Source organism: Callithrix jacchus, chromosome 10, assembly GCF_049354715.1.
Source record: "Callithrix jacchus isolate 240 chromosome 10, calJac240_pri, whole genome shotgun sequence".
Taxonomy (NCBI): Eukaryota; Metazoa; Chordata; class Mammalia; order Primates; family Cebidae; genus Callithrix; species Callithrix jacchus.
In genome coordinates, this window is record NC_133511.1 from 114258274 (window position 1) to 114286015 (window position 27742).

At 36.0% G+C, this 27742-nt stretch overlaps 2 protein-coding genes and 1 long non-coding RNA gene across 3 annotated transcripts; all 3 read right to left on the reverse strand.

The window, feature by feature from the left end:
- Positions 1 to 5645: 5645 nt before the first annotated feature.
- LOC108593974 (uncharacterized) lies at positions 5646 to 18798 on the reverse strand. The gene is made up of 2 exons (XR_001914624.2): positions 18747 to 18798; positions 5646 to 6415 (listed from the first exon to the last, which is right to left on the reverse strand). It is a non-coding gene; the product is annotated as an uncharacterized LOC108593974 (long non-coding RNA).
- Positions 10510 to 11741, reverse strand: LOC100409177 (olfactory receptor 5M5). Its single transcript, XM_002755268.4, has one exon. The coding sequence runs from the start codon at positions 11492 to 11494 to the stop codon at positions 10541 to 10543; it is 954 nt and encodes a 317-aa protein (XP_002755314.1). The 5' UTR covers positions 11495 to 11741; the 3' UTR covers positions 10510 to 10540.
- A 3263-nt stretch (positions 18799 to 22061) lies between the features above and the next one.
- LOC100409539 (olfactory receptor 5M11-like) lies at positions 22062 to 26236 on the reverse strand. Its single transcript, XM_002755269.7, has one exon. It carries the CDS (start codon positions 26211 to 26213, stop codon positions 25296 to 25298), a length of 918 nt encoding a protein of 305 aa, XP_002755315.4. The 5' UTR covers positions 26214 to 26236; the 3' UTR covers positions 22062 to 25295.
- Between the last annotated feature and the right edge of the window lie 1506 nt (positions 26237 to 27742).

The following is a 27742-nucleotide window of genomic DNA, read 5'->3' on the forward strand; positions in this document are numbered from 1 at the left end:
GTTTCCCATACATTGTTTCTCAGTTTCACCTGAGATCTCGTAAGAATGGCCTTTGCTACCCATATTTCTACCAGCATTCTGATGATAGCCACTTATGTAATCTTTAAGAAGTTCCAGAATTTTCCTACATTTCTTTGCCCTCACCATAATTACCCTTAAAGCTCCATTAATGGCAATCCAGGCTTTTTCTACTCTGTTCCTGCAAAACCTTTTGGCCTCTACTAATGACTCAGTTCCAAGGCTATTTTCACATGTTCAGCTGATATAGTACAGCTCACTTCTGATTACCAAATTTCTCTTAGTCTGTTTTATGCTACTACAACAGAATAGCACAGACTAGGTAATTTACAGTAAGCACAAATGTATCTGTTTTATAGTTCTGGTAACTGAGAGATCAAAATGCATTATGCTGGCATCTATCAAAGGCCTTCACGCTGCGTCAGCATGGAGGAAGGCAGAGGGAAAGAGAAGGTGACAGCAACTTTAAGACTTGCAACCTCAAGACCTTTCATAATTTGCTTTTGTAAAAGTCATTCTTTATTAGGCCTTTTTATTAATCCCACTACACTGTAAACTTTGTGGCCTAAACACATTCCATTAGGCCCCACTTCCTAACACTGTTACATTGGTGATTAACTTTCCAATGCATTATTTTTGGAGGATACATACAAACCATGGCATCATGTAGATCCAATTAAGTCTGAGTATGTTAACAAAGCATTTTATCCCTGTCTTACCTGATCTAGTTTATTATTCAACTTCATCTTTTATTACTTTCTTACCTATTATTTGTGTCACAAGCACAACCAAGCTATTCTTCTTGATCAGTTGGCTCACTCTTGAGGAAATGCCTTTGCAATCCATCCTCTACCCTTTGAAATTCCTACTCAGCTTTGAAAACCCATCTATCTCAGTGGTTACCTTCTCTGGGAGAATTACCCAAAAAGCTTTTTTCCAGAATTATTATTTTTTCTTTCTTTTGTGCTCACAAAACACTTTTTTTTAATTGCATTTTAGGTATTGGGGTACATGTGCAGATCATGCAAGATAGTTGCATAGGTACACTCATGGCAGAGTGTTTTGCTGCCGTCTTCTCCTTCACCCACATTTGGCATTTCTCCCCAGGCTATCCCTCCCCTCTTGCCCCCCTCCGCTGTCCCTCCCCTATTCCCCCCAGTAGACCCCAGTGTGTCGTACTCCCTTCCCTGTGTCCATGTGTTCTCTTTTTTCATCACCTGCCTATGAGCGAGAATATGTGGTATTTCATTTTTTGTTCTTGTGTCAGTTTGCTAAGAATGATATTCTACGAATTCATCCATGTCCCTACAAAGGACACAAACTCATCCTTTTTGATTGCTGCATAATATTCCATGGTGTATATGTGCCACATCTTCCCAATCCAGTCTATCGTGGATGGGCATTTGGGTTGGTTCCAGGTCTTTGCTATTGTAAACAGTGCTGCAATGAACATTTGTGTGCATGTGTCCTTATAGTAAAATAATTTATAGTTTTTTGGATATATACCCAGTAATGGGATTGCTGGGTCAAATGGAATTTCCATTTCTAAGGCCTTGAGGAATCGTCACACTGTCTTCCACAATGGTTGAACTAATTTACACTCCCACCAACAGTGTAAAAGTGTTCCTATTCCTCCACATCCTCTCTAGCATCTGTTGTCTCCAGATTTTTTAATGATCGCCATTCTAACTGGCATGAGATGGTATCTCAATGTGTATTTGATTTGCATCTCTCTAATGACCAGTGATGATGAGCATTTTTTCATATGTTTGTTGGCCTCATGTATGTCTTCTTTTGTAAAGTATCTGTTCATATCCTTTGCCCATTTTTGAATGAGTTTGTTTGTTTTTTTCCTGTAAAATTATTTGAGTTCTTTGTAAATTCTGGTTATCAGCCCTTTGTCAGATGAGTACACTGAAAAAAATTTTCCCCATTCTGTTGGTTGCCGATTCACTCTAGTGACTGTTTCTTTTGCCGTGCAGAAGCTGTGGAGTTTCATTAGGTCCCATTTGTCTATTTTGGCTTTTGTTGCCAACACTCTTGGTGTTTTGATCATGAAGTCCTTGCCTACTCCTATGTTTTAAATGGATTTTCCTCTAGGGTTTTTATGGTGCCTTGTCTTATATTTAAGTCTTTAATCCATCTGGAGTTAATTTTGGTGTGAGGTGTCAGGAAGGGGTCCAGTTTCTGCTTTCTGCATATGGTTAGCTAGTTATCACAACACCATTTATTAAACAGGGAGTCCTTTCCCCATTGCTTGTTTTTGTCAGGTTTATCAAATATTGTATGGTTGTAGATATGCTGTGTTGCCTCCAATGCCTCTGTTCTGTTCCATTGGTCTATATCTCTGTTTTGGTACCAGTACCATGCTGTTTTGATTACTGTAGCCTCGCAGTATAATTTGAAGTTCGGTAGTGTCATGCCTCCTGCTGTGTTCTTTTTGCTTAGAATTGACTTGGCTATGCTGACTCTCTTTTGATTCCATATGAAGTTCATGGTGGTTTTTTCCAGTTCTGTGATGAAAGTCAATGGTAGCTAGATGGGGATAGCGTTGAATCTGCAAATTACTTTGGGCAGTATAGCCATTTTCACAATATTGATTATTCCTAACCATGAACATGGAATGTTTCTCCATCTGTTTGTGTCCTCTCTTATTTCATTGAGCAGTGGTTTGTAGTTTTCCTTGAAGAGATCTCTTACGTTCCTTGTAAGTTGTATTCCTAGGTATTTTATTCTTTTTGTTGCAATTGTGAATGGCAGTTTGAAACACTTTAAATAAATTATTTCAACTATTTCTTTTAGCCAAGCTGCACAAATATGAGAACCAACATGGGAATTCTGCCAAGTATGTCTATTCTATTTATGCATTTTGGAACCAGAGAAATGACCACAGGATGAGTTCAGGGACCCACTGGGGCCACTTTGAGATAGAATTCATGGATCATCTAATCATCACAAGCCTCTACTCACTGAAGGGGCATGATGATGCTGTGAGTCTCCTGAAACTGCCAGTTCAGAGTCAGTGTCATGTGGTACTCAAAAGTCTGATTATTTCTTTTTCTCCAGTGCAGTTACCCACATCAAAGGCCTTAGGTCTCTGTGGGACCTAGCATTATTTGGAAATCTTCCTTGAGAAGACCTTGTCTCGCCTTCATTCACGGAGTTCTGGCTCTGTATACTAGCTCTAATCTACAAATTAATTAAGGGACCATAACTATCAATTATGATAATTCAGATTAAGCTTCCATTCCCTTGACCTAAAATGTTTTTGCACCTACAGATCAAGTAAGAATTTTGTAGGCTTTCTATTTACTATACCACTGGGAACGCCATGATTAACTAGCCAATGTCATAGCTATGTGCGGGTTAGACCATTCTATTTGATGATTTAACCTGCTTTTCATTATGGTAACTATGCCCACCTTGCCTTGGGCCACTGAAAGTCAGCATTTGGCCTCTGCCACCCCATTTTCTAGTTACTGTTACTACATTTTGATTTTCCAATTGTGTGGTTGCAGTTTCTACTATAAGGTCTGACTTACAGAGCAAAGCATCACAGAGCTCTTCAAGGATGCCAGGGATTCCCTCACAAGTGTATTTATCAATGTATTGGTGAAAATGTGCCTTCTGAACTCTTCCAGTAAAGATGAGTAGGTCTTAAATGGCAAATCCACTCTTAAATTTTAATTTCTCTAAACCTTTAAATTCCTTCCTCTACATTAAACCAAGGGAAGTTAGACACTTCCAGTTTACTCACAGTGGACCATCTTTTGATGCATGTTTCAGCTAACAAACCAAACTTAGAAAGAGCTTTTTCTTTTTTTTTTTTTTTAGACGGAGTTTCACTGTTTTTACCCAGGCTGGAGTGCAATGGCGCAATCTCGGCTCACTGCAACCTCTGCCTCCTGGGTGCAGGCAATTCTCCTGCCTCAGCCTCCTGAGTAGCTGGGATTACAGGCACGCCCCACCATGCCCAGCTAATTTTTTGTATTTTTGGTAGAGACAGGGTTTCACCATGTTGACCAGGATGGTCTCGATCTCTTGACCTCGTGATCCACCCACCTCAGCCTCCCAAAGTGCCGGGATTACAGGCATGAGCCACCACGCCCGGCCAACTTAGAGCTTTTTCTAACTCCCCAAGTTGCAATGTTTAATGGAGAATCTATGTTTAGTGAGTTCATATTAATAAATTAGACCTGATTCAACTTTATCTCCATGCCACTATTTTACCAGATGCTTAATATCCATTCCTACACGTTTCCAAATTTGTATAAATTAGAAAACTCATCTACTTTTTGAGAAGTGTGGTCCACCTCCTCATGATCTTGCATTGCACTTCTTCTTTCAGGGCCTGCTGGGACTTGAGTTTAGTTATAAGTTTAAAAGCAAAGAAGGGTGGTAAAGGTGGGCCCACAAAAGAATCAGTATTGTCTTGTATGGAAACTGCCTCAGGGGACATCTTTACCATTTATTCTGGCAATATGGAGTTAATTACTCAAGACATAGGTGAAAAAGTTGATACCACTGGGATTGGGAAGGCCAATTCCACTAGGATTAGGGATACCTCTTTCACTGTCAGAGGGCACTCATCAAAACTTAGAGGCTGACTCTCTCAAGCTTCATCAGGATCTTCCCACAAGTCCCCAACTCAACATATGGGATCCCTTTCTGCAATTCTATATTTGAAGCTACAGGAAGCAAGGATCTCCTTCAGGACACATATAGAAGCTCTTAGGGTTAGACTGGGAATTAAAATCCCTGAGCCCATCCTTATCTTTCAGCACTTTTTCCAGTGACATTAAGAGTAACCAGTCTTAATGTCATTATATTCCTTAGCTTTCCAATAAAATGTAAAAGTATCATATAGAGAGTCACATAATTCCTTGCATCTTATAAGTGTTTGATGAGGATAATTCAATGCAGATGCTTTGCATATACATATAACAAGTTTGTGCTATGGACTATCAATGTTTTTTTGACTACTGTAAATAGTCATAAGCATCTTGAAATCTAAAGAAATTAAAGGGCCAATTCCAGAAACCTCAGAAACAGATCAGAAAACATATCCTTAAAACTATGTTACTGTAGAGCCACTCTCAATACCAAAATCTGTATTTGTCAAGATTCTCCAGAGAGAACACGTATTATACATGTATTTATTATACACACACACACAGTCACACACACAATGGAAATTGGCTCATGCAACCATAAAGGCCAAGAAGTCCTATGATTTGCTGCCTGCAGGCTGGAAAATGAGGAAAGCTGGTAGTTTAATTCAGTCTGAGTTTGAAGATCTAATAGCTAGGAGAACAAATAATTTAAGTCCTGGTCAGAGTCTGCAGATCTGAGACCCAGGAGCACCAACATTGTCCAAGAGCAGAAGATTGATGTCCCAACTCACCCAGAGAAAACAAATTCACTTCTCTTTTGCCTTTCTGTTCTATTCAGGCCCTCAACAGATTGGATGATGCCAGCCCACGCTCCTTTACTCAGTCTTCCAATTCAAATGGTAATCTTGTCCAGACACACATTCACAGACACACCCAGAAATGACATTTTACCAAGCATTTATGCAGCCCTTAGCCCAGTCAAGTTGATACATAAAATTAACCATCACATTACTATTTTCAAACATTACATTCTTTCTATTTCTATTTATTTGGTGGTTCAAAAAGAGTCACAAACATATAGGGCAGCTACTATTTTAATTTTGTTACTGATTCCTTCAAAGAGGTACCATTACCTAGACAAATTTATAAGGTGAAATTTAAAAACAGAGAAGATTTTCTGGCTGACAACGAGTATAAAGATTCCAAATTTGTTTGGAAAATATTAAGTTAGAATTCCCATATACTTCCATCACATTATGGAGGTCCAACATGGCGCATAGTAAAATTGGATTTTATGTGGTCAGAGTAGCCGTAGGTGGCAGAACATGATGCTATTCCATGTGGTCGGCTCTGGGAAGACAACCACATTGTTAAATAAGTCTACACGAAATGCAAACAACCATATAAATGTGGAGCACTTTGGACCCAATACTGTGACTACATGGAAGGCAGATGACCATGTGATGTGATTTTCATAGATGGCTACAGGGACAAAACATTGGATTAACAGGAATGTGACCATGTTATGCCATTCATATAAGTTGGCTATGGAATTGAACTTGCCAAATAAGTTAACTAGAATTTGTAGGATTGACAGACTGGCAAGGAGACAATGTGAGGATGTGATGTGCAGAGTTAGGCCCAAGTTTTCCAGAAAAAGAAAACTACAAATTGATAGAGCTAAGACAAAGAAGATAAGGTGCAATGCCAGGCAACTTGTCAACCTCAGGAAGATTAATTTCTTCTCTCTGGTTTGATTTATTCTGCACATTTCCAGATGAATTCTGTTGAAGGAAACAAAAGCTGACTGATTATACATGAATAAAATATACACATTTAAGATACCATCAGTGTGCTTTGTTTTGCAGAAAAATCCTATTATTTTACAAAACTAATATTATAATCACCATTACTTTTTTTTTACTTTTCATTTTTCTAGCTAGCTATCATCTACCTAGCTATCACCTATCTATATATCATTTTTTTAGGAATCATGCACTGCATACCAGGTTGAGAAATAGAAAATAATTGCTCTCAAAACATCATTGTTTCTGACCTCATGTCACTTACAATATTATAGAGAACACAGACATTAATTATATCCAAAGAGTGACAAATGTACTAAAAGAAAAGATAGAAAGTTATGGAAGGAACCTAAGTCTAAGATAGGCAAAGTAACTTTCCAGTTAATAATTAAAACAGCTACCTTTTATTGAGTGAATACTATGTATCAAGTACTGTCCTAATGTGTTTTATGTGTTAATCTATATCTTCCATGAAGATAGCATCCCTATGAAAAAGCACTATGTCTTCACCTTATAGAGGAGAACACTGAGCAGAGAGAGGTTGTACAACTTGATCAGTAAATCAGATTCCAGAGTTCATGCTCATAATTACTCATTTAGCTAATAAATGATGGAGTCAGGATCTGACTACAAAAGTTTATCTTATGGAACAAGTTAAATTTATCTATGCATTATAAAAAGAAGGTTTTTTTATAGTTCATTACATTTGTCAGTGTGCATGCAGCTGACAAATACAAGATCAGCAACACTTTTGGAAAATAGAAAATACGATTTTCCCTTCAATAAAGTATGGTGACAAAAGTATATTATAAAAAGAACACAAACAAACTTTAAAGCCAGGTATATTTGAACTCCCCTTCTGATCTATCTATGTGATTTTAGGTTAACAATTTGTAAATCTGTTTTCTTTTCTTTAAAATTGAGATTATAATATTGAATTCATAGTGTTGATGGGCAGATTAAGTAAAAACAACTTATGTCAAAATATTACCTGAACTATGATAAAAAGTATTTGTTTTTCTTATTTTTGTATATATGTGTGAGTGTGAGGGTCTAAATATTTTTCACTTATTCATTGCTCCTGAAAATATCTGTTATATGAGCAAAGGCATTAGGCTCATAACATAACTGTTCCCTATAACATTTAGTCTTTTATACACATATATGTTTTCCCAAAAGAAATAACAGCTCTTTTTTATGGGTGAGGAAAAAAATATATCATAATTATTGTTCTTTTCAAAAGTACAGTAAATATTATTTTTTTCTGATTATTTCTTCATTGTATTACCTAATTTGTTCAACAAATAAGAAATTCAGCAGAATTAACTTTGAAAGAAAAGAGACATGAAATTGGAGACTCTTCTTGAAATCCCTTATGATAGGCTTTAGTAATGGGATTATAATGTCATTCATAAGAAAATTATTCTTTAATTTTTAGGTAAAATCCAGGGTCTACTAAAATAATGTACTAATACCAAAAATTTTCATAAGCACATATTTACTTTATGTCTAACACGATGAAATATGGACTTAGATAGTCTTAACAGGCTGATCGATATGATCCCAGCTCGCCAGTCAAAGCATGAAAGTACTTGCTGTAATTCCTCTTTTATCTTCAACTTGTGTGCATATGGGCATACCTACTGGTTTTCTATTGCTGGAGTCAGTCATAAACATCAATGACATTATGGCCACTTGCATTTCTGAAAAGTAAGTTGGCTTATGACCAATAACATATTCCCTCAGAGTCAGCTGTTGGTCCACTCAAAGACACTTTTCTTATATATTCTAAAATTGAGGCACTTTGTTTACCTGGAAAATGAACATTCATTTACTTTTAAACATTGATTTTTATGATGTGTACTTTTTCATGCCGCAGTCATTGTTGAACCTTTCTTTGGTGCCAAGCTAGGCTGTCCAGATAGAGGCATGGGCCTGAGATCAGAAAATTTGATATAATCAAGTAACCAGTTTTACAAAACTAAAGATAAGTGTGTGTTAAACAAGAGTATATCCAGGTATGTGTCTAAGTAAATTCAACAAATTGTTAATTAAGTAAAAAATCTGTTAATAACACTTTGTAATTTATGTGTGTGTTTTAACAGAATTTATGGGAAATCTGACTTTCAAAATTAAAGTATTTAAATAGGAATATGTAGTAGTAAAAAGTTTAAAATAATTATATGCAATACTATAAAATGAATGAGTTTGAAAATTTCCATAGGAAATATTAAAAAGAGAGCAATTCGAAGGTACAAAGAAAGCTTTGAAATACAACTGAGGAAAAAATGTCTTTTTCGGTCATGACTTGTTAGAATTTTATGGTTTTTTTCCTTTTCATTGAAAGCAATATCTACATATTTGACACAAATTGGTTCTTAATTATCTTGCTCAGACCCCACCTGCCATACTATCATCCTAGGAGCTATAGGAGGGCTGAGGAAGGTGCACAAAACAGAAATAAGTTCTTGTCTTGGACAATCACAGGGTTAGTTTCAGTTTGCCCAGAGATAATTTTTTCTTTCTTCAGTTTCATTAGCACCTCCATATTCTTATAGCTTTTAACAGGTTGTATTGATCTTTCTCTTTACAGTTTCATGACCCCTGTAAAACTATGCCACTCTAGAGCTCCTTGAAAATTCCTTGGTATTAGGAGCGGTGTGAGTTATTGTGGATACTAAGCACACATTTGTCAGTTTTGCTTATGTTATCAACTGCAGTCACCAGAATTGTCACATCCTCAAAATATCAACTTGTTCTTGCTTCCTTTCGTACTAAAATACTTACAAACAAGTTGGCATATGTCATTCTAAAATTAGGTATGTAATAACTAACCATGACAAAAAACCACTGTGAGTAAAATTTGATGCTGCTAATAAAAAATGCATTATCAATCCTTAAAAAAATAGATTAGTAAAGCAGAGGTGAGAGAAAACATGAAGAACTCTAGACCCTGGAAGTGTGGAATTTAATTGATAAGCTCTACAGAAGTCACAGTTATCTGTGGCCAGTCATATATCCTTATAGGAGCCATTCTTTGCCTGCTTCCAGAGCAGGCAAAAAAAACTGCTGAACTGTACTGATGTCCTGTGGTGGTAGAAGGAGAGTCACTTATTGAAAGTGATTCTCACAAGTGAAGAGATGTAAGTGGATGTCAGGCATGGACACAGAGGTGTTATCATAAGTTTTCTCTCCTAGAGGGGACAGCAAGTCTCATCAGCAGTTGTGACATTCCTCCAAAACACAAGATTGAAGTTTCTGCACAGTAATAGCTATAGAATTGTAAACCCCAAAAAGCAATGCATGACAGTCAGCTTGTGTTTTAACAATATTTTATATGTGTGTGTGTATTATATATATACACATATATATACATATATATACACATATATATACATATGTGTGTGTATATATATGTATACACATTTGTTTGTAGATACTTAGAAATTTTTTTAAACTTAAGAAACTGTTAATTGTAGTATCACTAGGAAGTGTGAATAAAAAACCAGGATATGGGCCTGGTCAACATGGTGAAACCCCGTCTCTACTAAAAATACAAAAAGATTAGCTGGGCATGGTGGCACGTGCCTGTAATCCCAGCTACTCAGGAGGTTGAGGCAGGAGAATTGCCTGAACCCAGGAGGCGGAGGTTGCGGTGAGCCAAGATGGCGCCATTGCACTCCAGCCTGGGTAACAAGAGTGAAACTCCATCTCAAAAACAAAAACAAAAACCAGGATGTGAGAAAGAAAAGGAAATATATTAATCTATCTTACTTTTTACGTTTCCATATAGACCCAATGTTTTATTACAATAATGTATATTTTTATAATGTAAAAATAATGTATCGTTATGAATGTAAAAGTGCATAAAAGAATAATTATTCCCCATATGTGCATATACACCTTCCTATCCTTCACACACACATTCAACTCATATGTAACATGTAAAACCATAAATCTTCTGTATCTATGTCTATGTTTTGTTGTGAGATTATAGCTTTTCATTGATCTGAAATTGACTTTACTATAAAGCTGCTAAAGTTAAATACAGTTCTCATAGAGAGATCTTTTATTTGACTTATAAAGAAAGATACACTGATTTTACTACAAAAGCACATTTCTTCCAATCAGTTTCCAAAAAGCTTGTTTCACATCCTTGTTCCTCAAACTATAGATGATGGGGTTCAACATAGGGCTTACAAAAGTGTAGAAAACAGCAATGACTTTGGATTGTTCCACTGACTTGTCCGTGGGAGGTCTAACGTACATGCAGAACAGGGTCCCATAAAACACAGTCACTGCCACCAGGTGGGACCCACAGGTGGAGAACGCTTTGTGCCTGCCTTCGGCAGAATGCATCCTCAGGATAGCAATGAGAATGAAGATGTAGGAGATGAGAATCATGAGGAGGGAGTTGGAGAGGTTGAATCCTGCTACCAGAAACATGGATGTCTCCTTAATGAAAGTGTCAGAGCAGGAGAGTCGGATGAGGGGTGGGTCAGCACAATAGAAGTGATTAATGATATTGGAACCACAGAAGGTCAGGCGGTATGTCCACATGGTTTCCATCAGGCCACTAAGGAACCCATAGACATATGGACCAGCAATCAGGCGAATACAGAGCACTTTGGACATCTTGCTGCTATAAAGCAAAGGGCTACAGATGGCCACGTACCTATCATAGGCCATTACAGCTAGCATATAATATTCAGTAATCACCATGGCAATGAAAAAATAGCACTGGACTAAACAAGCAGCATAGGAAATGGTTTTCTTGTCTGATAAGAAGTTCACCAACATCTTAGGGGTCACATTAGTAGAATAACACAAATCCAAGCAGGACAAACTGGCAAGAAAGAAGTACATGGGGGTGTGGAGGCGTGAATCTATCCTGATCAACACCAACATCCCGAGGTTCCCCACCACAGTGATCAAGTAGATTACCAGGAACAGCACAAAGAGGATGGGCTGAAGCTCTGGAAGATCTGTTAATCCCAAGAGAATGAATTCAGTCACCAAGGTAGAATTTCCTCTGACCATTTTCTTAACTGCCAGCATTTTCACTTAAATGGATTAAAATAAATCAGGAAAGTGAAAGAGAAGTCCATTACATGTTTTCTTTTTTATCTTTCTCTTATTCTCTCTCTCTTTTTCTTTCTCTCTCACTCTCCCTCACACAGCCAGTTAGGCATGACTCCAGAATACAGGGCCTGGTTGTCTTAAAAAGACAAAGGCCCTAATTAACTGTGTGTATAATATGCAGATGATTCCTAAAAATAATGGTTTCTGTGTTACCAATGTCTTTTGGAATGGGGAAATAGTGTCCTAAAGTTTGTTGAAAAATGGATTGAGCCACCGACTGCCCCTTTCATTTGACTATACAAGCATGGGCTTCTTTTACAATAGCAGTCCCCAAACTTTTTGGCACCAAGGACCAGTTTTGTGGAAGATAAGTTTTCCATTGCATAGGGGTTGGAGGGTGGGCTGGCTGGGGATAATCAAGCATTAGATTCTCATAAGGGCATGCAACCTACATCCCTGGCATGTGCATGCAGTTCACAATAGGGTTGGCGCTCCTATAAGAATCTATTGCCAACGCTGATCTGACAGGAGGCATAGCTCAGGCAGGAATGCTCACTAGCTGGTGGCTCACCTGCTGTGCGACCCAGTTGCTAAAAGGCCATGGACCATACCTGGGAGTTAGGGACCCCTGCTTTAGAGTCTCCACCTTTGAGAATTTCATTGCCTACATGCTGTATCAGAGAGTCCAGAATTATAAGTGTTTGAAGGAAATTCTCTCTTTTGTTTTGTTTTGTTTTGTTTTCCATATTTTTTTTACTGCCATACCATAACTTGCAAAAGCAAGTTATTTCTCTGTGAAAAAAAAACAAAGATAAAGTTTCTAAATTTGGAATAACAAAGGCCTATATGAACTACTAATGAAGGAATTTTCAGACGCAGGTGTTTGTGGAGTAAAGCAAGAGAAATTACCAAATGTTATTTCATAGCTCTCGTCTACTGGTCCATTTATGTTTTAATTTATACCTGAATGCATTTTAGGGGTTCACAGCATATAATAGAATTTGACAAATTTGTGCTGCTGGTGGAACACAGATTTGATTCAGCTTTCTAGCAGCATTTGTAAGTAGTTCAAACTTCTTCATTTTAGTATTATTATGTTCAGAATAATAGAACAAAACCTGATCAAGAGAGAGAAGATTATTCTTGGTATAGTTCAAACAATACAAATTATAATGAATAGATTAAACTTTCAGATAATATTAATTCAGATAATATCAATTGTAATGAAATGAAACAATGGGAATTGTTGTGCTAGGATTCCATGCAATAAATTTTTATTATGAATTTTCAGTGTTGTATTATTTTATAAGTAAAACACTAAAGGAGATAAGAGATCAAAACTTAAATGTCTATGGGAGCCCTTTAGCTAATAAGAATGAGTGGAGTGGGTTGGGTTTAAGAGTCAACTGAAGTGAAATATAGAGTGGTTCTCAGTGTAGACTCAGAAGTCACTCCGGTCAATAGATTTTGCTTTATGTCAGTAGGGGCCTTGTGTTGTAAGGTCTTAAGAGCTTTAGATTTTAAATATCAGAATTCATTGTTTTTATGTGAAATCTACCAAAGATAGTATTGGTAATCCACTCAATTTTTAAATTTATATTAATCCAGGGCACAAAACAGAAGTCTGTAAGATTGAGTTAGTGAAATACAATTTCTTGCAACAATAAAGTCTTCAACTGCAAACTTCCAGTGTCTAACCTGTTCCTGGAAATTGAACTAAGTGTCCACACGAGTTAGCTACTTCGACTCTGTGATGCTTTCAGGATGCTGGACGATTTAACCATTATAATACGATTACTCTTGTACACAAACATCACTGGACACTCCATGCATACAAGTTGCTTTGCTGGGGAATTGAAGACAACTGTTAATAGTGCTTGCCATGAAGGAGCAGGTTGATTTTCATGCTAAAGAGCACGAAAATTAAAGTTAAATGAGATTGGTCCAATAATAAAAATTCAACCAAAATAATGTTTCCAGGAATCAGGGTAAGCATCAGAGAATAATAATCTAACTGGGGCTTGAAAAATAACTAGAGATTTCCTAGAGGAATAAGAGTGGGGAGCATTTTTAGGTAGTATGAACAATACATGCAGAAAATTTTCTCAGGCAACTTTGAAGATGAAGATATTCTACATAGATGCAAGGATAACTTTTCTATTATGGCAAATAAGACATTGAATAAGCAGAAAGTAGTCAAAACTTGAAGTCTCCATCACATAAAGAGAAGAGTGAACATTCCTTCTGAAAGCTACAAGGCAGCACATCTTTGAATTTGTCTTTGACACATAGTTTTTGAGTGTGTGTGCCTGTGTGTGTATGGCACCCCTGTGATGATGTTGAATTAAAAGTGACATTCCCTGTTACTTAGAAATTGAAGTAATTTCATGTCTTAAATCTACAATTTGGCTTTTGGAAGGAAAATATTTTGGAAAATATTCACCTTGGTACATGTAAATCTTATGTTTTAATGGCATACAGGTATTTATTTAATCTTTACATTTATGCAACATGTCTCATATGTTATCACCTGTTTAATCATCATATTATATTTAACAAATAATAAAATAACAACAAAAATAAAAGGACAAGAAAGAGATAGTAATTTAATTTTCTATGTCCTACTCCTTCCTTTAAACATATGCAGCAACCCTCCCACTACAGCTTAAAAAGAAAATTCATACTTTGTTAATAGTATCTCTTCCCATTGGCATAGGCACTTTAGGTCTACAAGCAATCAGGCTGCTTCTGTTTATTTCACCTTTAGAAAAGCCCTCAAACTGATATAGAGCAAGTATCATTAGGAATAAGGAAAATGGGTTGCAAACATGTTATTCTTGCTGTCACTTGAGTTTGTGAATTATAATTTTCAAAACTTTGTTCAGAAGAACCACTGAATGTCAGGCAATGAAATAGGCCTATGATTAAAAGAAAAAAGTTCGAAAATACTGGGTTTAAGGGGGGAAAGGTAAAACAGGTTGCTGTGTTGCAGAATATCACAGATCCTTTCATATGCACATGTGCAGTGTAAAGCTCCATCAAGTAGGCAAAGGCATTCAGCGTTTCCCAACCTTAATTGTTTGAAGACCCAAGAGCACTATCAAATTTTCTCTTTAGGCTAAAAATCCCTAATTTCACACTGAGCAGCAGGGAATGCTGTCATCCCTGAACCTCAAAAACTAAACAAAATTAAAGGAAGTAAGGCAATCTGCATCATTCGGGAAACCAGCTTCATTCAGCCCTGCCACTAGAAGAGAACTAAAGTGCTTTTGAATTTATCATTGATTATAGAAAACAAAATGCTTGGGGTAAATACTTTGCATTGAAGACGCATTCCATAAATGGGGAGAAACGAGAAACAGGAGGAAAAAAATATTAAACTCTGAGGGAAATAAAACAGAATGTGATATCAGAGCTCTGCATATCAATTGCAGGTGGATGTGAATCCATTCTGCTCTCAAACGATCTGTAATGTAAACTCCTAAATGCTAGCGTTTGTTTGTTTGTCATCTCATATTTAATAAATAATTATGGTTGCTTATTAAGTGTTTATTGGGGGCAATGCATAAGTCAAACTTACATATAGAGATAGATAAATAGAAAAATAGATAGATGTAATCTATCATGAGGCAACCCGCAAATATTTAAAATACTCTCATATAACTTGCAGGAATTTTTTTCCTTTTAATTTTTTCATGTTAATCTGTTCTTTGATCAAACATTCTTAGTTTCTTCTCTCCTCGTTTTTCTCTTGTTATCCACACCCACTTCCCAAGACCTCTCTAATTTAGTTTCTTGCCTGAATCATATTTTAAAGGCCAAAGTATTTGGGAAATCTCTTTCTCAATATTTCAATAAAGAAAAGACCTTCAAGATCTGTAATGATTTTAATTTATAAGTTCCTGGGCAGTAGATTATTTGTGAACTTAGTCATAGTAAAACAGTCAAGTTTCATTTCTAGAGGGCCTCAGTGCAACATACAAGCACCCATATATATAAATGTATATATATATATATATATATATATATATATATATACACACACATATGGGTGTATGTGTGTGTGTGTGCATGTAGAGGTGTTCAACTGAGATTAAAAATGTGCATATAACAAATACTATTGGTAAATTTAAAACACTTTTGATAACTCATGATATGTTTAAATTTTCTGCATTAGAGCTAAAGCCTTTAGTCTATGGAAAATTAATAGCTGAATAATTATGAAATATTTAATAACACTTCATCTGAAGATTATTTCTAGTTCTTTAAGCAAATGCTTAGAGAGATTGTGTTGCTGAAATATATCAAATGTTTATGTTAAATGCTTGTAGGAACTGCCTTTGATAGCTTCCTATTCAATGTTTACTGTACCCAGTGTGCCCTGTGCTTAGAAAAAGTGCTCATTTATTTAATATATGTGTAAAAAGTAGCCAAATTTATTATTCATGACATTATTTTCTAACTTGTATTTCAATATAGGGTGCCAAGTAATTCATACGAAAATATTAAAGACTGCTGAATTCGTTTTGTAATAGATATATGTATTTTGTTCTCCATGTGAGAAATATCACACAGAAAAAATAATTAAGCCTCAGTGATGGATTAAACCAGATATCCTTTTTCAAAGGGGTTTTTCATGATATTGCTGTTTAATCTGAAATTTCTGGGTAATTAGGAATCAGTGTAGATAGCAGTGAGTTTTTTAAAGTCTATATTTCTTGTTGCAAGAAAGATAATCAAAATAAAACTCCAAATAATGTTTCACTGCTTCAACAATGTCAACTTGCTTTTCACTGTATTAGAATTACCAAAGATAAACTAGATAACAAAGTCAACGGATACTTTTTATGTTGGTGAATTTTGATTCACAAGGATATCTATACCCACATTTTAATTTTTATTACATAAAGATATTTTTCAAGTAGCATTATTTGTCATTTAGTAGGTTGTTTAAGTATATGGTTGAGTAGAAAACTAGAGGTAGCGTTTATGATAAATTGATAAACATGGTAAATATTTGGGTGATATTTGGAGTTTCAAGATTTCCTATCTTCCCAACTCAAAAAAAAAAGAAAGAAAGAAAAGAAAAAGAAAATTACAATCATTCAATAAAAGTTGCAAAGTTAATTTCTACGAATGTTACTGATATCTGAATTACTTATGGAAATGTTCATTTTGGAACAAGCTTGCTTTCTTCAGGCTTCAGTTAAAATGCAAGGTCAGGCACTGTGGCTCATGCCTTTACTCCCAGCACTTTGGTAGGCTGAGGCTTGAGCCTAAGAGTTTAAGACAAGATTGGGCAACACAGGGAGACTCCATCTCTACAAAAGTAAAAAAAAAATTTCAGGTGTGATGGTGGATGCCTATGGTCCCAGCTACTTGGGAGGTTGAGATGAGAGGATCCATTGGGCCTAGGATGCCATGATTGCACCACTGCACTTTAGCCTGGGTGACAAAGTGAGATCCTGTCTCACAAATAAATAAAATAAAATAATAAAATACAAATGTTTGAGATAGCAGGATAGGATAGCATGGAACTGCTTTCACAGTTACAGAATTGGGTCATCATTATGTCATCCTATAAAACGGACTGAGTGGGAAACTAGGAGAAATTGAAGCCAATGAAAAGACCATAGAAAATAAATGTAAAAGTTACTGAAGCTTATCTTCAGTTATCAAGCCCAGGAACTACCTCAACTGAGCATTAAGACATTTACAAGTCTGCAAGAACTGCTGGGAAAATAACCATATTTTAAGAACTTCAATTAAAACAGAGGTGAATAAGTCCAGTAGTTTCTGTAGCCCAGTATCTCCTGTGAATAACAATTTCCCAGCAAGAAGCACCTTCCTTGTCTGTGCTGCCATGATGGACTTCAGAACCATTCCTTCATCTTGGTTTTCCATTCTACCGTCTCACAAATAAAATAACAGGGCGCATTATCAAATAGCAGTGCATGAACCTAAATTCTAGGTCATGTTATGTGTTGTGGCTTTATTCTTCCCTATGATATGTCAAAAAAAAACTCATTTGAGTCTTCATTAAGAAAACAGTCTCTTTAACTTGATATGGTGACTTTTTTTCTGTGGGTTTCAGAATTCTCATCTATATAATGTCAGACTTTGACAATATACTTTCTTAGGTGCCCATAATTTCTAACATTCTGATTTTGCAGTTATAGATTTTTCTATCCTACGTTCATTACTAGTAATGTACTTCTTAGTTAATATTAAATTTGCCCCAAATTTTCTCTGATAATTTTTAAAAAGATATATAAAGTTCTATAAGAGTTTTGTGTTTTCTACATAAAGTACAATTTCTGATTAATTGATCTGTTCCTCCATTGAATTTTCCCCTATATTTTATTTTTAATTGACATTTAATAATTGTTCATCTTTAGTGGTTACACAGTGATGTTTTGATGCATATGAGATATAATGATAAGATAAGGGTAATTAGCATATCCATTATGTCAAATATTTATCTTTTTTTATGATGGAAACATTCACTATCCTTCTTCTAACTAATTGAAACTATAGATTATTAACAGAACATCTCCCTCTTACCTTGCTACAATTTGTATCCTTTAACAAATTTCTGCCTATCTTCCCTTCTCTCCACCCTTCCTACCCTCTAGTATCCTCTTTTCTACTTTTTACTTCTCTGAGATAAACATTTTTTAGTTTCCACATATGAGTGAGAACATCAAGTATTTACTATTCTTTTCCTGGCTTATTTTACTTAATGTCTTCCAGTTCCATCTATGACATAATGAAATAATTTTCAGCCACTAAAAATATAATCTCTTTTGAATTTTTGATAGAGTTTTTTGGGGGGAGGGGTCCTTCAACAGATATTATTTCAGTAAGCACTTGAATTGATTGTCTTCTTAATGTTTACTCCAATGGGTTTTCAAGGTCTGTTCAACATTTGAATTTATCATCGTATTAATGTTTACTCCAGTAGTTATTCAGGTGTGCTCAATATTTGAATAAATGGTGAGAATGCTATTTGTAAAGTTTAACAGTTGTTGTGAATAATAGCAATAAAGTGTAATACTTTCTAGTCATCCATCTACATAAGAAATGCATAGAGACTCCATTTAAAGGCTGAGAATCTAAACTAACATTTAAAGCTACTTTTATTGTCACCTGAATCCTACTGATACAAATCCAAAACTGAAACAAGAAGAGAAAGTACAAGTGCAGAAGTGAGAATTTTTAATCCTACCTGATGCCAAGAAGGATATTCCCACACACACACTAGTGGTCTAAAAGTTGAGTTAGCAAGAGTGATTTACACTCATCTTTTAATTTAGAGCTTTTATCACTAATTTTTCAACACACTCTTGAAGAAACAATTGCAGTGTTACTAAAAAAGACAACTCCAGGGTAAAAGCAGTAATTGGTACAGACTCGTGCTCAATAGAAACTTGGGATTTAAGCAACTTGATTGCAACAATTTGTAATCACTAGGAGATGATTGCTTTGGGGATCAGGAGTTTATTCACACGGGGTTTTTGCATTATGGTTCATTATTTATTTTAATCAGACAAATGGAATGAATAATAAAGGCAAAAAATGACAATTCATGAGCTTTGATTTTTCCGTGATTCTCTTTCAGTCTGAATTGTGTGTTGCACACTACCTTCTGCAAAATGGCTAGAATAAAGAAGTTAAATTGTAAAATCGACTGGGTAAAATAATTTTGACCTCAAAATTGTTGTAGTAGAGTTAGTTCATGGTATTTAATCCAGGTGCTGGGAAGTAATATTTTATGGGAAACCTGGTGAGTGTGTAACTTAGTAGTATGTTATTTCCCAACCTATGAAAACAAACAGAATAAAGATCAAAATGTTTTTGCCTACTTTTCTTCCCTTTTACCAAATATCTGGTTTTCACTTAACTATGAGATACAAATGTACATGTGCTCAAATAATACAAGTATTTGCCCTAATTATGAAGGCAAAAGAGATACATGAGTACTTCATTAGAAGCACATTCTTCCAATGATGTATCAAAATAAAAACTTTTGCTGTAGTCTGCATCTACATCCACATTATCTATCACTCCCTCCCTCCCTCATTCCCTGGTATAGCCATACTGGTCTTGGTCAAACCCTTTCTAAACTCAGAACCTTCACAGAGACTTTTTTCAAACTTATTTTTTTAGGTTCAGGGGTATATGTGAAGGTTTGTGATATAGGTAAACTCATGTCATGGGGGTTTGCTGTACATATTATTTCATCACCCACATACTGAGCCTAGTACCCACAGTTATTTTTTTCTGATCCTTTCCCTGCTCCCATCTTCCATCTTCAAGTAGGGCTGGGTGTCTCTTCTTCACATCTTAGTATCCATGTGATCCATGTGTTATTATTTGATGCCCACTAAGTCTTTTATTTATATATATATATATATAAAGGGGAGTTTGTTAAGTAATATTAACTTATACGATCATTACGAGGTCCTACAATAGGCCATCTGCAAGCTGAGGAGCAAGGAAGCCAGTCTGAGTCCCAAAGTTGAAGAACTTGGAGTCCAGTGTTTGAAGGCAGGAAGCATCTAGCACAGGAGAAAGATGTAGGCTGGGAGGCTAAGACAGTCTAACCTTTTCACGTTTTTCTGCCTGCTTTATATTCTGGCCACACTGGCAGCTGATTAGATTGTGCCCACCCAGATTAAGGGTGGGTCTGCGTTTCCCAGCTGAATCAAATGTTAATCTCCTTTGGCAACACCCTCACAGACACACCAAGGATCAATGCTTTGCATCCTCTAATCCAATCAAGTTTGCACTCAGTATTAACCAGCACAGAATGTTTTCTCATTTGTTTGTGTCATCTCTGATTTCTTTGAACAATATTTTGTAATTCATATTGTAGTGCTCTTTCATCTTTCTGGACAGTTGTATTCCTAGATATTTTATTTTTCTTGTAGCAATTGAGAATTGCATTGCATTACTGATTTGACTCTTTGCTCAGCAGTTATTTTGGTATAGAAAAGCTAGTGATTTTTGTACATTGATTCTGTATCCTGAAACTGCTAAAGTTGTGTATCAGCTGAAGAAGTTTTTGAGTTTTCTAGATATAAAATTACACTGACTGAAAACAGGCACACTTTGAATTTCTCACTTCCTATTTGGATGTCCTTTACTTTTTTCTCTTGCCTAATTGCTTGGGCCAACACTTCTGATACCCTGTTGAATAGGAGTGGTCAGAGAAGGTATCTTTGCCTTGTGTAGGTTTTTAAGGGGAATGCTTCCAGCTTTTTCCCATTCCATGTGATATTGGCTGTGAATTTGTTATAGATGGCTCTTATTATTTTGGTGAATGTTTCTTCAACACCTAGTTCACTAAGAGTTTTTAACATGAAGAGATGTTTAATTTTATTAGAATTCTTATCCATATCTGTTGAAATAATCATGTAGTTTTTGTCTTTAGTTCTGTTTATGTGATTAATCACATTTAAGTTTTTGTGGGTTGAACCAACCTCACATCCCAGGGATCGAGCCTACTTGATTGTGATGGGTCAACTTTTTGATATGCTCATGAATTAAGTTTGCAAGTATCTTATTGAGGATTTTTGCATTAATAATCACCAAAGATATTGGCCTGAAATTTTCATTTTTGTTGTGTCTTTGCCAGGTTTTGATATCAGAATGATACTGGTCTTACAGAATGACTGGGGAGGAATCCCTTATCCTAAATTTTTTCGAATAGGTTCAGTACAAATGGTACTGTCTCTTTGTACATCTGGTAGAATTTGGTGATGAATCCATCTGGTACTGGGAGTTTTTTGGTTGGTAGGCTGCTTATTACTGATTCAATGTTGGAGTGATTATTGGTCTGTTCAGGAAATCAATTTCTTCCTGGCTCAGTCTTAAGAGGGTGTGTGTCCAGGAATTATCCATCTCTTCTATATTTTGTAGTTTGTGTGCATAGAGGTGCTCATAATAGTCTCTGATGGTTATTTGTATTCCTGGGCGTTCAGTGGTAATGTCTCCTTGGTCATTTCTAAGTTTGTTTTTTGGGGCCTCTCTCTTTTCTTCACATTAGTGTAGCTAGCACTACATGTATCTATATTGTTTAGTTGTGATGTTAGGTTGTTAATTTGAGATCTTTCTATCTTTTTGATGTGGTGTTTAGTTACTGCTTTGAATTCCATTTCTCCCAAACTTCCTCTAGTTATTCCCTAACCATTCTTTAGACGCCAGTTTAAGTATCAATCTTAAGAGAAGACATCTTCTACGTACACTAAAACCTGCTTACCACTATAATTGTTCTCTCTCCTGTTGCCTTATTCTATTTATTTATGTCAGTTGTCACAACCTTAATTTTAAGTGCAGTTTAATTTATTTATTTAAAATATATCTTCCCCTCCAGCCTGTTACCCAAGAGAAGAAGAAACTGTATTTTATATTCACTGTATACACAGCACTCAGTGTATTTTCTGTATACACAGCACTCAGTATATTCAGTGCCTAGAATATGCTAAGTTTAATTCATAAATTTTATTTGAGTGAATGTATTGAAAATAAGAATCTTGATTATATTCACAAGTGTTTTGCTTCACATGATTTTTTTAAATTCATAAACTTTACATTAATTACATTATGAAATTCTTATAAAATCCAAATGATCTGACTATACTTAGTTTGCTTTCTATTATAGCAATAAATGGATGAAGCAGAATAGCTGATTTCTTCATTAAAGAAAAAATACTTCATGATTTATTTTCAATATTCAAAAATATTTCATGGTTAAAATCGCCTAACCGTATCATTACTATCCTTCAGCCACCACCCCATTTCACAATTTCATTTGATTTTTTTGACCACAGAAATGAACATAGTGTGAAATTAACTAAAATTTCTAATTAAAAACTAGATTAAGGACACAATGCAGAAACTGCTTACTTCTACCTACAAAAGTTATCAAGATATCCCATAGATAAGAATGTTGGAGCCACGGTGCCTTGACCAGATGAGAAAAAGAGAACAGAGCATCCTGCACAAGCAAAAGTAGAAATTCATGGTTGTTAACTGTTGTAACTACATCTCTCACAGAACGAGTTTATATTGGATAAGTAGGAAAATCTTCCTTACGTGCCATAAATAACACTATTATTAAGCCTGAAACTTAAGATAATTTGATACTTAATAAAACAATCCAACTTCTAACAACAGACAGATAAATAAATATATCAAATTTTAGAATGGAATCTTACTCAATAATACTACAAAAAGTAATCAAACTAATGATCCATGCAACAACTGAATAATTCTCAGAAAAAAAAAATAAGTCAAAGACTAGAAGGGAAGTTGCTCAAATGGATATAGTACCTCTATGAAAACTCTACAGTGAGTATTATACAACCTGATGATACATTAAATATGTTCCCCCTAAAATGAGGAACAAGGCCAGACATGGTGGCTCACACCTGGAATTCCAGTGCTTTGGGAAGCCGAGGCAGGCAGATCACAAGGTCAGGAGTTTGAGACAAGCCTGGTCAACATGGTGAAGCCCTATCTCTACTAAAAATACAAAAATTAGCCTGGCGTGGTGGCAGGTGCCTGTAATTCCAGCTACTCAGGAAGATGAAGCAGGAGAATTGCTTGAACCCAGAAGGCAGAGGTTGCAGTGAGCTGAGATTGTGCCATTGCAGTCCATGGGCAATAAGAGCAAGACTCTGTCTCAAATAAATAAATACATGAAATGAGGAACAAGGCATTGATATTGGTTTTCATTACCTCTATTTGACATTATAATTTCAGTCTAAGCCAATGCAATGCAATGAAGAAGGAAAAATAAATAAAACTCATAAATGCTGAAAAGGAATAAAATCTCTTAATTTGCATATGAAATGCCATTAATTTTAGAGAATTTATAGAAGAAATAAACAACAATTCTACTATAATTAAAACAAATGAGCAGGGTCACTGGACATGAGGGTCATAATTAAACTCAATTATTATATATCCTAGTAACAAATGGACATAAAATAGACAATGAGACATAAGGTTTCTTGTAGCCTTAGAGTTCAGTGTTTTGGTGAATTACTGAGATCTAGCTGTACTCTTGTCTTACACTTTGTGAAATATAACCATTTATTTGTAATAAATTTCCCTTGTTGACCTAGATAGCTTGGGGCTTTTTTGACTTATAAAACAAATGACAAACTCAAACAACAAGAACAAAATTCAGAAGCCTTATAACTACAGTTATTTAATGTACAACTTAATCTATGCTTATATGGACAAAATATTTTATGCCTTTTATTTTCTAATACTGTAATGGCAGAACTTGTCTTCCAGTAAAGGTATTTAGAAAATATTTAGTATTTTGAAGCAATAAGAAGAAATTTTGGAGAGTAGAAGAATCTGGACCTGGCATATTAATTTATGCTTGTAATCCCAGGACCTGGCATATTAATTTATGCTTGTAATCCCAGCACTTTGGGAGGCTGAGGCAAGAGAATTGCTTGAGTCCAGAAGTTTATGAGCTGCCTGAGACACATGGACATGGACAGATCTCAGATATACAACAAAATTTTAAAAATTAGCCAACCATGGTAGCACACACCTGTGATCCTAGCTACTCAGGAGGCTCAGGTAGGAGGGTCACCTGAGCCCAGGAGTTGGAGGGAGCTATTGATATGATCATACCATTGTATTTCAACCTGGGTGACACAGTGAAAACCTATATTGAAAAAAATAGTATTTTATTTGTTCTTTAATCATTTATTTTAGCGCAATGCCTAAAGAAGAATTCTCTCTGCTTTCTTAGGGTTTTTGAAGATGACAGAGCAATTTTTTCTCTTCTCCTAGAAGAAATCATTACTTTTGTGGCACATATAAACAGGCCAGTGCTCAGGAAAAGAAAAATTAACATTATTTACCTAAACATAATTAGAAATAGAAGGAATATTCAAAGCAAGGGACATACTCTATTGTATGACCTATTGTTTACTTAGTTGTTTTATTTCCCATTTTAATTTTAGTCCTTATTCTCAGATTTCAACCTGCTTAAATTTTCAAAATCAGGTGAAACAGAAAGTAACATCCCTAGACTGGAGGCTGAGAATGAGGAGGTAGGTTTGTGTAATTCAGAGAGCTAGATCCATAAACTCAAGTTTAAGAGTGTACAATTATTCTGTTCTTCTCTTTTCCCATTGCACTCTTCACTACATAAGCGCATTTATAAAAACTAGAAACCACTACTATGACCCCTAGTTTCTGATCTAACTCAGCAAGTCAGCAGAGGAGTACAAAAGAATAGATTTCTTGGAATACAGATGAATGGGTTTCTAAAGACATCCTGCTGAAACAGCAGGTGGGAATAAGAGAACAAATTCAAGAAATTGAGCTGAGGGCACACTAATTTTCTTTACCATTGTAAACAAAAAGAGCACAGCAGTGTTCCCGGGCATGCCATGTTTCATTCACAGCAGTGCTTCTCAAAATTCAATGTCCTTATAAATCACCTAGGGGGTTGGATAAAACACATATTTAAATACAGTGCACCTCAGATGCAGAATGCTATTCTGTATGTGCAACAACCTCCAAGGTAGAGCTCATGCTGATGATTCATGGAGCATGTTTGGAGGGACAAAGCCTAGAAAAATCTCATTTTTCCCCAGCATGAGCTTTCTAGCTGAGAAACTCCAGATGTACTTGCAGAGAATATTAAAACTCACTATCAGAATGCAGGGACATTTGAGCCAAAGATTTTGTGTTAAGGTCTATTAGGAAACAAAGGCATTGCCATGGTCATGACCATACTTCATCTCAGGACATTCTTCAAGGCCTGCTTCACATCTTTATTCCGCAGACTGTAGATCAATGGATTAAGCACCGGACTGACAAAGGTGTAGAAGACAGCTATTATTTTAGATTCCTCAACAGTCTCATCTGTTGGTGGTCTTACATACATGCAAAACAGAGTCCCATAAAACAGAGTGACAGCCATCATATGGGAACCACAGGTGGAGAATGCCTTGTGCCTTCCCTCTGCTGATTTGATCCGGAGGACGGAGGCAATAATGAAGGTATAGGACATCAGAATGATGGTGAGGGAGCTGGAGAGGTTCAAGCCAGCTGAGATCAGCATCGCGTGCTTTTTGACATAAGTATCAGAGCAAGAAAGCTTAATGAGTGGTGGGTCAGCACAGTAGAAGTGGTTGATGACATTGGAATTACAGAAGCTCAGGCGGAAGGTCAAGATAGCCTGGAACAGTCCATCTGAGAAGCCATAGACATAGGGAAATGTGGCCAAGCAGATGCAGACTCGCCTGGACATTTTCACACTGTAGCGCAGAGGGTCACATATGGCCACGTAGCGGTCATAGGCCATTGCTGCCAGCATGAAAAGCTCAGTGAGGAGAAGGGCAATGAAAATGTAGCACTGTGTAAAGCAGCCAGCAAAGGAAATGGTCTTCTTAAATAAGATATTAGCCAACATCTGCGGGGTTGCATTTGTTGTACAGCACAAATCCACAAAGGCTAAGTTAGTGAGGAAGAAGTACATGGGCGTGTGAAGGCGAGAGTCCAGTCTGATTAACATTATCATGCCCAGGTTGCCTAGGACAGTGATGAGGTAAACAACCAGAAACAACACGAAGAGCAGAGGCTGGAGTTCTGGCCGATCTGTGAGTCCAAGTAAAATAAATTCTGTGATTGCACTGCCATTTACGTTGGACATTTCCGGAGACTCTGGGTCTGCTCTCGGAACTATGGAAATGAAGCAAATAAGAAGGTAATCATTGTTAAGGACAATGGAAATTATTTTTCTCTAAAAACTATCATCCAAAATGAATTTTAGCATAATCTTACTTTGTATTTCCACTAAGCCAATATTGATTGCACTTTCCTTTATGTAAGTTACTACCACAGCCAGTGGTGGTGGCTCACGCCTGTAATCCCAGCCCTTTGGGAGGCTGAGGCAGTTGGATTGCTTGCAGTCAGGAATTCAAGACCAGCCTGGCCAACATGTGAAATCCCGTATCTACCAAAATTGCAAAAATTACCTGCATGTGCTGGCAGGCACCTATAATCCCACCTACTCAGAAAGCTGAGGCAGGAGAATTGCTTGAACCTGGTAGGCAGAGGACACTGGGAGGCAGAGATTGCAGTGAGCAGAGATAGTGCCACTGGACTCCAGCTTCAGAGACAAGAGCAAAACTCCATCTCAAAAAAAAAAAGTACTATCACATTACTCCCTCTATACTTTGTCTCATACCTGTAACCCTACCTACACCCAACATCCATTTCTATATGTTCAACTGAGCTACAGATCTTCTATCTCCCCACATTAATTTTTGCTTCTTAATTTCTTCTTAACGTAAAAAGCACAGACTAAAGGCTGCAGTTTTGTGAACCATTTCTCACCGTACTCCTCACTTACCTGAGACTGAATTAATCCCTTTCTGCTCTGTTTCCAGCATGCCCTATAAACTTATGTACTCCTTAGTACATTACATTATCATATTAACACTTCTACTTTTTATATATTACTTCTCCAAAGGGAAGGGGAAAGCCCAGTTTATTATTGTTGTGTGACTACTCATCACAGATGTATACATTGAAGTTTAAAGAAACAAGAAAAGGTAGTATAAGCATGAAAAAATGAATGTGTTTTATTCACTTCTGTATCTTCATATAGCTTTGCATGATGGCATGTACTAAGAATTAAGTGCTTTTTAACATTTTTAAATAGCATTTAAAATTTTGTATTTTAAATGTGATTTCTTGGGAAACTTGTTAATTGAGCAAATTCACAGTTTGTTTCAGAAAGTCTTATGTTGGACACTGAGATTTTCATATGTAACAATAATCCATCGGATTCTAATGCATGTTCCCAGACCACATCTTATAATGGCACAGTCACAATTTCTCAATAAACATATATGATAAATACATAAATAAGAATTTGTAAAACATATGAGTTGTCCTACAGTATTTTGAAGATTATCATAGTAGCCACTTAAAGTCTTTATTTAAAAAAATCCGTTTGGCAGGGTTAGTATTCAAGCTATTAAGCTCTCGTATCAAACATGAGATGTTAGAATTCTCTCTGGCTTGTGTTTCTTTCCACATCACTACTAGTGCTGAATCCCCTCTTCTTTTCTCTCAAAACATTTTTACTTTTTTCCTATCTTTCATACTTAAAATGTTTTTTTTCACAATTTTCTTAATTCTTTTTTCATTTTAAAATGAGACCACACTTACTTC